At 37.5% G+C, this 13818-nt stretch overlaps 1 protein-coding gene across 2 annotated transcripts in view; it reads left to right on the top strand.

The window, feature by feature from the left end:
* SPAG16 (sperm associated antigen 16) overlaps positions 1–13818 on the top strand; it is a 1095180-nt gene that overhangs the window by 656783 nt on the left and 424579 nt on the right. For both annotated transcript variants that reach the window (XM_061384008.1, XM_061384014.1), the window contains one exon: positions 10081–10207. In XM_061384008.1, coding sequence (XP_061239992.1) covers positions 10081–10207 — 127 coding nt within the window. The remainder of the gene's footprint in view (positions 1–10080; positions 10208–13818) is intronic.

Below are 13818 nucleotides of genomic sequence, written 5' to 3' on the forward strand. Positions count from 1 at the left end.
CTGAAGTGTTCAATTATTATAGATGAATTTTGATAAATGTATATACCTTTTAAGCTGTTGAAGCTGTAGGCCATTTCTGTAACCACAGATAATTTCCCAGTTCATCTAATGAAAGCCCATTCCCCACAGCAAACGGTGTCTTCTTTCTAACCATAAAGTGTCTGTTCCTGAACTTCATATGAATTCAACTATATAATACATAGGCATATTTACCTGAATTCTTTCATTTGGTATTATTGCTATTAAAGTATATTGTTGCAGAAGTCAACAATTCATTATTTTTAGTCACAGTCTAATGAGGCAATATGGTACTACTTCATCTGAGTACCTTAAAACAATGTAATTCTGTATTTACCCTGGTCCTTGTGATTTTGCTATCTTTTAGTTTACTTCTACATACTTAAGACACTATCTAGTACAATGATGGTATCTTTAACCAGTTGTCTTTTAAAAATTAAAAAAAAAAAGGTGTTTTTCCGTTTACCCAAATAGTTATCATTTTAGATGATGTCATTCTTTTCTATATATGGATATTTCCATCTGTTGTCCTTTCCATTCAGTCTGAATACCTTCTCTTCAGCATCTCTTATAGGAAAGATCTGCTGGTGATTTATTTGAAAAGTTATTTCATCTTCCTTATTGAAGGTATTTTAACTGATTATTGAATTTTAAATAATTCAATTCAGCCCTTAAAAAAGTTGTTCTGTTATATTCTATTGTTTCTATTGAGAAGTCAGTTGTCATTGCACCATTGTTACCTACGTGTTATGTTTCTTTCACTGATTGTGACTTTCAGATTTTTGTTTTATATTTTGCTTTTAGCAGTTTTAATATGATATGCTTAGGTGTGTTCTTTCTGTTATTAATTATGTTTGGATTTTCCTGAGCTAGTATGATCTGTATATTGGCATTTCTCATCAAATTGGGGAGCACTTGAGCAATTGTTCTTTCAAAATTGTTCTAACCCTTTTCTCTTTCTTTCCTTTTCTACGCTCCCCACGACCTCCAGAAACCCAATTATTTCTGTTAGACCATGTGATTATCCCCACTGATGACTGAGGTTCTGTCAATGGTTCTTCAATATGTTTTCTTTCTATTTCTGTAAGTTCTATTTATCTTATTCAAGTCCACCAATCCTTTTATTCCTGCAGTATTCGATGTGCTTTTTGCTCATGCAATGAACTTTATTTCACATGTTATACTTATCAATTGTTTTTTTATAGTTTCTATTTATTCTCTGACATTCTGTCTTTGTAGACCCATTTAGCAGTTTCCTTAAATCCTTACCTGTGATTATGATATACGGTTGAAATCTTGGTGTTTGATTAAAAAGTTGAGTCTGTTTCTAATACTGCATTTTTTTCTTGTTTATACCTTTTCCACCTCTTTACATGTGTACTATTTTTTTAAGTCAAATGCTGGATATCGTTAGTAACAAATTTTAAGGAGTCTATATTGGTCTTTCTATAAAAGTTCTGTTCCAGCAATCTATTTAATTATAGACATATCATTTTTGCCTTTCAGGCTTAGTTTTATTCTTGGTCAAAACAAGTCTACTTTGGTTTTTAACTTCCATTAGTACTCTTGCCTGGAAAATCCCATGGACGGAAGAGCCTGGTAGGCTGCAGTCCACGGGGTCGCTAGGAGTCAAACACGACAGAACGACTTCACTTTCACTTTTCACTTTCATGCATTGGAGAAGGAAATGGCAACCCACTCCAGTGTTCTTTCCTGAGAATCCCAGGGACGGGGAGCCTGGTGGGCTGTCATCTCTGTGGTCGAACAGAGTCGGACATGAATGAAGCGACTTAGCAGCAGCAGCAGCAGTGAACCTGACCCTTACTCCTATGCTGGGTTCTTTTTTGTGGTTCCAACTGAAAGTCTGATGTACCCAGTGAGTCTGTCCACTCTAGATGAGATTAAAGTCCAATATCTTCCAATAATACCTGGTCTCTGGTATCACTGTACAGCATTCAACCACCCAGCATGAAATATCTTCAAGGGCTTGTGGACTCTTACACTGTAGAAATGTCATCTAGACCTTGGCCAACAATTCATGGCAAATTCCCAAACTGCTGCCATTTGCCATGCAGCTCCCTTTTTTCATGTACCCTTCACTGCAAGAACCAGGCAGCCCAGCAGCCCAGATTATTCTCATTTCCTCTCGGTTCTTCTGAGACTTCACATCTACCCCCATTGGTGGCTCAGACAATAAAGGATCTTCCCACAATGAGGGAGACCCAAGTTTGATCCCGGGTGGGAAAAATCTCCTGGAGAAGAGAATGGCTACCCACTCTGGAATTCTTGCTTGGAGAACTCATGGAGAGAGGAGCCTAGTGGGATTGCAAAGAGTCAGACTCTGAGCAACTAAGACTTTGACTTTCAGTGAGACTTCACTTCTACCAGGGTTCTACTATTATTTTGATAGCAGTAAGAGCTTCCAAGCAGAAAGTCAGTGAGGTCATTCAGTAGAGTTCAGTACCGTGGCTCAGTCGTGTCCAGTTCTTCTGCAGTCCCACGAGCTGCAGCACGCCAGGCTTCCCTGTCCATCACCAACTCCCAGAGCATACTCAAACTCATGTCCATCCAGTTGGTGATGTCATCCAAGCATCTCATCCTCTGTCATCCCCTTCTCTTTCCACCTTCAATCTTTTCCAGCATCCAGGTATTTTCAGTGAGTCACTTCTTTGTATCAGGTGACCAAAGTATTGGATTTTCAGCTTCAACATCAGTCACCAATGAAATTCAGGACTGATTTCCTTTAGGATAGACTGGTTGGATCTCTTGCTGTTCCAGGGACTCTCAACAGTCTCCTCAAGAGTCTTATCCAACACCACAGTTCAAAATCATCAATTCTTCGATGCTCAGCTTTCTTTGTACTCCAACGCGTACATCCATATGTGACTACTGGAAAAACAATAGCCTTGACTAGAGACAAGTAAAGCCTCTAGTCTCTTGGAGACTAGTAGTCTCTCTACTTTGTTGGCAAACTAATGTCTCTGCTTTTTAATATGCTGTCTAGGTTGGTCATAGCTTTTCTTCCAAGGAGCAAGCATCTTTTAATTTCATGGCTGTAATCACCATATGCAGTGATTTTGGAGCCCAAGAAAATAAAGTCTGTCACTGTTTCCATTGTTTCCCCATGTATTTGCCATGAAGTGATGGGACCAGATGCCATGATCTTCATTTACTTAATGTTGAATTTTAAGCCAACTTTTTCACTCTCCTCTTTCACTTTCATCAAGAGGCTCTTTAGTTCTTCACTTTCTGCCATAAGGGTGGTATAATCTGCATATCTGAGGTTATTGATATTTCTCCCAGCAACCTTGCTTCCAACTTGTCCTTCATCCAGCCCAGCATTTTTCATGATGTACTATAAGTTAAATAAGCAGGGTGACAATAAACAGCCTTGACGTACTCCTTTCCAAATTTGAAACCCGTCTGCTGTTCCATGTCCAGTTCTAACTGTTGCTTCTTGACTGGCATATAGATTTCTCAGGATGCAGGTCAGGTGGTCTGGCATTCTAATCCCTTGAAGAATTTTCCACAGTTTGTTGTGATCCACACAGTCAAAGGTTTTGGCATAGTCGATAAAGCAGAAGTAGGTATTTTTCTGAAACTCTCTTGCTTTTTAGATGATCCAGTGGATGTTGGAAATTTGATCTCTGGTTCCTCTGCCTTTTCTAAATCTAGCTTGAACATCTGGAAGTTCACGGTTCATATACTGTTGAAGCCTGGCTTAGAGAATTTTGAGCATTACTTTGCTAGCATGTGAGATGAATGTAATTGTGCACTAGTTTGAGCATTTTTGGCAGTGTTTTTCTTTGGGATCAGAATGAAAACTGACCTTTTCCAGTCCTGTGGCGACTGCTGTTTTCCAAATTTGCTGGCATATTGAGTGCAGCACTTTCACAGCATCACGTTTTAGGATTATTCCATCACCTCCACTAGCTTTGTTCGTAGTGATGCTTCCTCAGGCCCACTTGAGTTCGTGTTCCAGGATGACTGGCTCTAGGTGAGTGATCACGCCATCATGATTCTCTTGGTCATGAAGATCTTTTTTGTATAGTTCTGTGTATTCCTGACACCTCTTCTTAATATCTTCTGCTTCTGTTAGGTCCATACCATTTCTGTCCTTTATTGTGCCCATCTTTCCATGAAATGTTCCCTTGTTATCTCTAATTTTCTTGAAGAGCTCCCTAGTCTTTCCCATTCAGTTGTTTCCCTCTTTTTCTTAGCATTGATCACTGAGGAAGGCTATCTTATCTCTCCTTGCTATTCTTTGGAATTCTGCATTCAAATGGGTATATCTTTCCTTTTCTCCTTCCCATTTCTCTTCCCTTCTTTTCACAGCTATCTGTAAGACCTCCTCAGATAACCATTTTCCCTTTTTGTATTACTTTCTTGGGGATGGTCTTGATCCCTGCCTCCCATACAGTGTCATGAATCTCCATTCATACTTCTTCAGGCACTCTATCAAATCTAATCCTTGAATCTATTAATCACTTCCACTGTATAATCTTAAGGGGTTTGACTTAGGTCATATCTGAATGATCTAGTGGTTTTTCCCTACTTTCTTCAATATAAGTCTGAATTTGGCAATAAGGAATTTATGATCTGAGCCACAGTCAGCTCACCATCTTGTTTTTATGACTGTATAGAGCTTCTCCATCTTTTGCTGCAAATAATTTAAATAATCAGATTTTGGTATTGACAATCTGGTGATGTCCATGTGTAGAGTCTTCTCTTTTGTTGTTGGAAGAGGATAATTGCTATGATCAGGGCATTCTCTTGGCAAAACTCTATTAGCATTTGCCCTCCTTCATTCTGTACTCCAAGGCCAAATTTGCCTGTTACTCCAGGTAATTCTTGACTTCCTACTTTTGCAATCCAGTCCCTTATAGTATAAAAGACATCTTTTTTGGGTGTTAGTTCTAGAAGGTCTTGTAGGTCTTCATACAACCATTCAGCTTCTTCTGTGTTACTGGTTGGGCCATAGACTTGGATTACTGTGATATTAAATGGTTTGCCTTGGAAACAAACAAAGTCATTCTGTTGTTTTTGAGATTGCATCCAATTACTGGATGTTGGATTCTTTTGTTGACTATGATGGCTACTCCATTTCTTCTAAGGGATTCTTGCCTACAGTAGTAGATATAATGGTTATCTGAGTTAAATTCACCCATTCCAGTCCATTTTAGTTTGCTGATTCCTAAAATGTCGATGTTCACTCTCGCCATCTCCTAGTTGACCGCTTCCAATTTGCCTTGATTCATGGACATAACATTCCAGGTTCTTATGCAATATTGCTCTTTACAGCATCAGACTTTACTTCTATCACTAGTCACATCCACAGCTGGGTGTTGTTTTTGCTTTGGTTCCATCTCTACACTCTTTCTGGAGATAGTTCTCCACTGATCTCCAGTAGCATATTGGGCACCTACCGACCTGGGGAGTTAATCTCTTAGTGTCCTATATATATATATATTTTTTTTTTTGCTTTTTCATACCGTTCGTGGGGTTCTCAAGGTGAGATTACTGAAGTGGTTTGCTGTTCCCTTCTCCAGTAGACCATGTTTTGTCAGATCTCTCCACCATGACCCATCCATCTTGGGTGGCCCTACATGGCATGGCTCACAGTTTCATTGAGTTAGTCAAGGCTGTTGCCCATGTGATCAGATTGGTTAGTTTTCTGTCATTGTGGTTTTCATTCTGTGTGCCCTCTGATGGAGAATGTTAAAGGCTTATGGAAGCTTCCTGATGGGAGAGACTGACTGAGGGGGAAACTGGGTCTTATTCTGATGGCCAGTGCCATGCTCAGTAAATATTTAATCCAATTTTCTGTTGATGGATGGGTCTGTGTTCCCTCCCTATTATTTGACCTGAGGCCAAACTATGTTGGAGGTAATGAAAATAATGCTGACCTCCTTCAACAGGTCCCATGCAAGCACTGCTGCACTCAGTGCCCCCAACCCTGCACCACGCCACCTCTGACCATGCTTCTGCCAGAGACCCCTGGACATTCACGGGCAAGTCTGAGTCAGTTTTTTTTTTTTTTTTTTTGGGGGGTCATTGCTCCTTTCTCCTGGGTCCTGGTGCACACAAGGTTTTGTTTGTGCCCTCCAAGAGTCTGTTACCCCAGTCCTGTGTAAGTTATGGCAGCTCTATGGTGGGGTTCATGGTGACCTCCTCCAAGAGGGCTTATGCCATACCCAGGTCTACTGCATCCAGAGCCCCTGCCCCTGCAGCAGGCCACTGCTGACCCATACCTCCGCAGGAGACACCCAAACATGGTTCTGTCTTAGTCTCTGTGGGGTCTCTGGGTCCTGGTGCATACAAGGTTTGTTTGAGACTTCTGAGAGTCTCTGGCGGGTATGGGGTTTGATTCTCAGTGGGGCGATTTTGCTCCTCCTACTGTCTTGCTGGGGCTTCTCCTTTGCCCTTGGACAGGGGTTATCTCTTCAAAGTTGCTCCAATGCCTACCACCTTGCTGGGGCTTCTCGGAGAAGAGAAGAAGAGAGGTCATGGTGCTCCCTAAATATTTTCCTGTGCTCAGGGGTACCCTCCTTTTCTATGTTTAGTTCAGTGCCAGAAAATCATAGCCACATATAATGTGTGTCATTTTATAGTTGTTTATTTTGGAGAGAAAAGTACAGTACTGGTTACTTTATCATGGTGGCACAAATCCCAACAAGACATTTTTACTGTTAGATAAAGAAGATAGAAGAAACTGCCAGAGGTGAGGCAGGCTGAGGGTGGTGAGGGAGGCAGGAGCCTTTAGAGTTAACATAAAGCCTGTGACTTGAATTGTTTGACAACAAGCTATATCTATACTTAAAAAAATGCAAAAGTGAAGGAAAGATGAACTTGAGGGATAAACCCAGTAGTATTTAGTGAGAAGTATTTTTGGAAGGGAGCAAATCTTATTAGAAATGAAAGATAAATCTAATTTCCCTCTTTCTGCTATTAATCTTTAGCAAGTAGCTGTCCCATATAATATTGTCATAATAAAAGAAACGAACCCAGAACTGATGATGAATTGAAAAAATTGAAGAATAAATGAATATAAACCAAATTCTACTGAAGAATATACAATGAAGAAGGAATTACCTAAGTAAAATTACCAATAATTAAGACAAAAAGTCCTCTATATTTTCAATGAATTACAGAAATCCTATATTTCAAGTTGATTTTATATAATAAAAGAGAACATCAAAAGAGTTAAAGAATTTTATTATTTTATAAGACAATAGTTGAAAAGCAGACTGAGAAATATTGGGGGAAAAGTTAAATCAGAAACATAAAGGTTTTATAGATTGCTCCCTCTTCACATACACACAAATAACCATAATTAAAAAATTTTTAAGTTGTAAAAAAGTAATTACATATATATGTATATATATATGTGTATATATATATGTATATATATGTGTGTGTATATGTATTTCTCTCTATAATCCTTATATCCATGTATATGTATATATAATTTCTCTCTATAATACAAGGATTATAGAGAGAATATTAAATGAAGGAGAAAAATGAAACAAAATAAAACAGCTAGTGTTCCTAAAGGGAAAAAAAAGAATAAATGGAAGAGAAAAATATGAATATATAGTAAAGGAATAACTCTATACTAGAAGAACAAAAGTCTAAGATGGAAATTGCTACCAAGCCATGCCATGCTGCATTCCATTGTTTGCAAAAGAATATTAGGGCTGTGGGCATAAAAAGCAGATCATCCACAGGGGAAGCTAAGCATGAACGGTAAGAGAGATTAGGCTGGCCTTGGACTTTGTCTCTCATAGGAGACAGTGTAACATTTATCCACAAATGTTTGAGGATTGATGACTCAGGATACTACGACCATTCAAAATTGCTCTTGAAGTACTGAATAATCAAGAAAATATATAAAAGTTCAGAAAATTTATTTAAGTAGATATTCACTGAACACTGGGAGAACACTGGCACAAAAACTGACTTGTGATTGCTGATCATATGTGTTTTGATTTTTGACATTGTAAGATTGACAATTTTATTTCAAAAGCTTGGTTGGTGAGTAAAAGTGGGAGGAATTATAAACATGTCATAATTACAAACATTTCCTTTTTGACTTATACTTTCTATAAATTAAATACAACTAAAAATAGCATGCTTAATTTTTAGTATTTTCTCAATCTGAGAGTGCCTTTTAGACAATATTTCAGAATTAAAAAACACTGACAACTTTCAACCATGCCTTTAATCCTAATTGTTTTCATTCATGGTAAACTCATATAATTTAATTTAATAATTTGCTACAGTATATAATATACACATAATTTTCCTTTTGCTGTAAAATCTCTCTCTGTCTCTTATAGAGCTATACCTGGAGCAATTAATAGTTAAAGATGATTATTTCATTATAATGGACTTTGGAATGTAAGCCTTTCAAAAAATGCTTTATATTGATATTTTTAGAATTATTAGAAAACAGCAGGTAAAATTTCTACACAAAACAAGAATTCTATAAAAATAAAGTAATTTATCCTGTAAGTTTAGCACCCATCTCAAAAACATGTCATAAAATCTGAGCATACTTATAAATATCCAAATATCTTTTTGAAAGGTCACATACTAAATATTTTAGGCTTATGAACCATATGGTCTCTCATAACTATGCAATTCTGCTATTGTCAGGGGAAAGCAGCAATAGACATATGTAAACAAATTGACATGTTCCAGTAAATCATTCTTTACAAAAATAGGCAACTAGCCAAAGGGCCATAGTGTGTGGACCCCTGGTAGAGACTGACATTTCATCAACTTTAAAGATCAAATTATTATCAGCCTCTCTCAGAAATATTGAGATAAGGGAACTGATACAAAATGGCCATGATTAATGAATTTATTGATTTTATTTCCTTGTTCCTGATATTAATTACTACAGTACTTCACTTTGATATGAAAAGTATCAATCAAGGGAATTGCCATTGAGTAATTTACATATGTATCCACACAAATCTTAAAATTTTCTGGCTTCTCAAAAATGCCAAAATTTCCGGTGAAATAAGCTTCATTCCAAACAGTTATTAGATGTTATACTCAGTTTGACTTCTTCTTTCCCTTTTATGTTTACTGCCTTAGTCAAAAATCTCAGATTGTTGGAGCTACATTGGACCTCTCAATGCTTCAAATTAAGTAATTTCAGTCTCACAAGAAGGAACTGTACTGTTCCTGAGATGAATAACTTCTCTATGGTAACCCTACTGGTTCTTGTCATAGATAGGACTGGAATCCAGTCTCCCAGCTCCCATTGCAGAATTTTTCCCACTCCACTGTACTGTCATGTGTGGAATGGCTCAAGCCAGTCACCAGTCAGTTGATCAGAGCTTAACCGGCTGGTTATCATACTAGAAATGCCTAGAGAATTCCATGGACAGAGGAGCCTGGCAGGCTACAGTCCTACAGTTGCAGAGAGTTGTACATGACTGAGCAACGAAGCACAGCACAGCACATAGGTACATTTCTAATATCATAACCAAATGCCTGGAGAATCCCATGGACAGGGAAGCCTGGCATGCTGCACTCCATGGGGTCGCAAAGAGTCGGGCACAACCGAGTGACTGAACTGAACTGAATCAGCTGGTTAAGCTGCAGGACAGGTGATTCTAATATACAGCCCACACTGAAGAAAAAAAAAAAAAAAGAAAGAAAGAAACTGAGCAAGTTAAAGAAGTTTATCTGGTCTTCACATATTGTGGCATGCATGCAGTTCTTTTCTCAGAATATTACTTCATGTGATGGGAGCAATTTTTAAGTAGTAATTTCATGATAAAGAATAAATGCGATAGTATAAAGACAGCTTTCCCAAGTGATTTTATAAATTGAATGTAATTAGTCTATTTCATGCTACTAATTCTGTAAAGTGCTTGGAATATAAGGTGGTTGTAGAATGCTCCTTTAAAGTGTCATTGTACATTTTTGCCACTTACAAAACTATGCCTCAAACATTTATTATCTTTGTTAGCATTGTACAGAAAGAATAAGGAACATTTAGGTGCTCACTTTGCAAACTTGAACGCTTAATTTTTCTCTGTGCAGTGAAAGATGCAGATATACCTTGTATGGACACACAGATTCTGTGAACAGCATCGAGTTTTTTCCTTACTCCAACACTCTTCTCACAGGCTCTGCCGATAAGTCACTGTCCATCTGGGATGCAAGAACGGTAAGCAAATCGTTAACTTTTTTTTTTTTTTCCAATTTTGATAGGTCTAGTCACTCTTAGTCACTTTTCAGGTGCAAGATACAACTTATGAAGAAATTGTATAGGGGCACGTAGGATAAAAGAATGATAATAAGTTTCTGTTTACAAGATCTTATCTATATGCTTTTATCTACCCTGCCTCCTAAAAGTAGGAATATAAAATAAAGTAATTGTTTCATTAAACATTAATGCAGCAATTATTTATTGAGATAGAAACTCTGCTGGTATAATACATATGACAGGAAAATGCATAGCACCTCTCCCTAAGGACCTTGTATCTTAGAAAGGAAGGAGAACCAAGAGATTATTTTAATGTGGTGAGGTATATATTAAAATGGAAGAAAATACAAGATACAGGGGAAAAGCGGGGAGATCTCTTATCTGCCTAGAAGGATGTGGATGACTCCCAAGAGGAGGCTGTCCTTGTGCTGAGAGTTAGAGGGTAAGTAGGATATACCAAATAATCTCAAGAAGATGGATTCCAGGAAAGAACAGTGCATACCTTACAAAGCTCTAGAGGTATGAGGCTATAAAAGCATATTTGGAGAGTAATAATATGTATTGATAGAGCTTAAGAAAGAGGAAATAAAACACAAGCAAGTGTATACAGATAGACAAGCTCAAGATCACCAAGTATCTGATTGAAGTTTTATTATTTTCAGAGGGAATCTATTAAAGCATGTTAAGCAAACCATGGCTTCCCTGATAGCTCAGTTGGTAAAGAATCCACCTGCAATGCAGGAGACCCGAGTTCAATTCCTGGGTCAGGAAGATCTCCTGGAGAAGGGATAGGCTACCCACTCCAGTATTCTTGGGCTTCCCTGGTGGCTCAGCTGGTAAAGAATCCACCCGCAATGCAGGAGACCTGGGTTCGATCCTTGAGTTGGGAAGATCCCTTGGAGACGGGAAAGGCTACCCACTCCAGTATTCTGGCCTGGAGAATTCCATGGACATTATAGTCCATGGGAATTGCAAACAGTTGGACACGAGTGAGCGACTTTCACACACACACACAAGCAAACCAGGTAACAATCAGATTAGCCTTTTAGAAAGATGGATTTGATACTAGAGTTAAGGGAGTCATTCTCATTGAGGAGGCTTATAAAGTAGGCTGTGAGCAGGTGAGAATTTGAACTAGGAGATTGTGAGAATTAAAAGGAAAGAATGAATTCAGGATAAAGGGTTTAACTCTCACAATTTGAAGAGTGATTGGAGGTGGAGGTAATGTGAGAAAAGAAGAGGAGTTTAAAGGTGACCAGCTGCCCCACTTTATCTAAGATTGCAAGTTTTCCTGGGTTATGGGATTTTTCTGTGTTAAAACAGATAATCCTGGATTAGTATGGCCTCAGAAGTAAATTAGATGTGAACAAATGGAGATGGAATTTGGGGACTACATTTTCACAGAGTTTGGCTGTGAAGATGAGGAGGAGAAAAGACTATACTTCCAGAATCTAAGAGAGGTCTCCCTTGTTTCAGATGGGAGACAACTCGTGGAAAGGATTAAAGATTTCGGAAAGAGAAAGGTGAAAGTGTTAGTCACTCAGTCATGTCCAATTCTTTGCAATCCCATGAACCATAGCCCACCAGGCTCCTCTGTCCATGGGATTTCCTGGGCAAGTATACTGAAGTGGGTTGTCATTTCCTTCTCCAGGAGCTCTTCCCAACTCAGGGGTTGAACCTGGGTTTCCTGCAGTCTTTACCACCAGAGAAACTAAAGCACAGCAAATTGAGCACACACTTCAGTAGTTTGGAGAATGCCAAGATATGCAGAGTCTTTAGTTCTCTGAGGCAAATTGATTTAGGATAGAGAACATGGAGTCCTTAGGTTCACATATTTTAGAAAACAGCTAGTGGTAGAGTGACAAATACCTTGGATACAACTTCACGTGTTACAGCATGTCAGGGGACAACAGTCAAAGGACATTGTGGGAAAAATGCATCAGCCATGAATTAATAAAATCAGAATAATTTATTGTTGGGTAAAAAGGTGCCACAGCCACCTCCTTGATTTAAAATAGCTTAGACCCTGTGCAAGAGAGTTCAATCCTGCTAATTGAGCATCAATGAGAAAGCACAATTTTCGACTCATTTAGTCTCAGTACTTAGATATGAAGTGTGTGTAAAAGCAATTGGTAAAGGAAAACCCACAGAGGAAATATTAATTTCGCAGTGACCTAAATTTCATGCTCATTTTCTTTTGGTATAGGGTTTTTTTTTTTTTTTTTTGTCTCTCAGAGTTCTGTAACTAAATGTTCTCAGAAAGCATGTCTCTTATTTATTTGTTTTCCTGTGAATAAACTGGAGCACTAATGCTTGGATGGAGACGGAAATGGCAACCCACTCCAGTATTCTTGCCTGGAGAATTCCCATGGACAGAGGAGCCTGGAGGGCTACAATCCATGGTCACAAGGAGTCGGACACAACTGAGCAACTAAGCACAATGTCTGAAAGTAAAATTCTCTTATGAACAGAAGGTGCCTCCTTGTATCTTCCTTCTATGCATAGAGTTGTTTATGACGGTGACCTTTCTATCTGTTGTTGGGAACTCTTTTTGTTCTGGTCTTATCTCCTACAGTATATTGGAGAGCAGAAGGAAATAGAAATTCATATGCAAAGGGCCTTAGCATACAGCAGAACAGCATTTGAATTGAATATAGGTCCATAGAAAGATTGTGTTTCTTTAATCATTATTAATGTATTTTTTCAAATTGGTTTTAATGGCAAATTAAAATTTATATTATTAATACTATTGCAAATTTGTTATTACCCTGTATGCTAGCTACATGCTAGCTACATTACATTCATTAATATTAAGGAAAGGACTCTGAAAAATTTTGGTATAGATAAAATGTTCAGCAATTGTGGTAAATACATCAATAATTAGAAATAAAGTTCATTTAATTAGTTTATTTTCTGAAAATATTTCAAACTCATTGGTAAAAATGTATATATTTAAATCAGTATCTATATAAAATAGAATTAAACATGTAAAACAAAGGGAAATTCTCTTAATTTAGCTTATTAATAATTAGACAATGCAAGTTGTTAACTAAGTATTATTATAAAAGTCTAAAAATATATGACTGCAAATCTAGAACTAAACTGAATCATTTCACTTAAGCTGCATTAGCTGTTCTGGTGAGTTTGTTTCTAAGCTGCCTCATTTATTTTTAACACACAAAACAAATCTTGACACACCCAGATTTTTAAAAATTCACATTTTATATATAGTTTTTAAAGGGTGCATGTTATACATTGTTTATATAATATGAAATTAAGTTTTTGTATAACAGGGACTTATGAAGAATTTAAAAATAAAATTTTGTAGTTACATATTATGAGATATTGGAAAAAAAGTAACCAGGACAGCTATCTTGTTTTCTGTGTAATAGTAAAGCCTGTACAACATACTGATATGGATATTATTAGACTCATAACATCAACTACATCTGTAGTATCCTGATAGTCTCCTTTTTATAACTTTTGTATTAGGTTAATTCCTTGATAAATGATAAACTGTCAGGTGATGCTGAAAATATGAATCTAAAATGAGATGAATGACTCCCTTCTCT

This window comes from Bos javanicus, chromosome 2 (genome assembly GCF_032452875.1).
Source record: "Bos javanicus breed banteng chromosome 2, ARS-OSU_banteng_1.0, whole genome shotgun sequence".
NCBI classification, from domain to species: domain Eukaryota; kingdom Metazoa; phylum Chordata; class Mammalia; order Artiodactyla; family Bovidae; genus Bos; species Bos javanicus.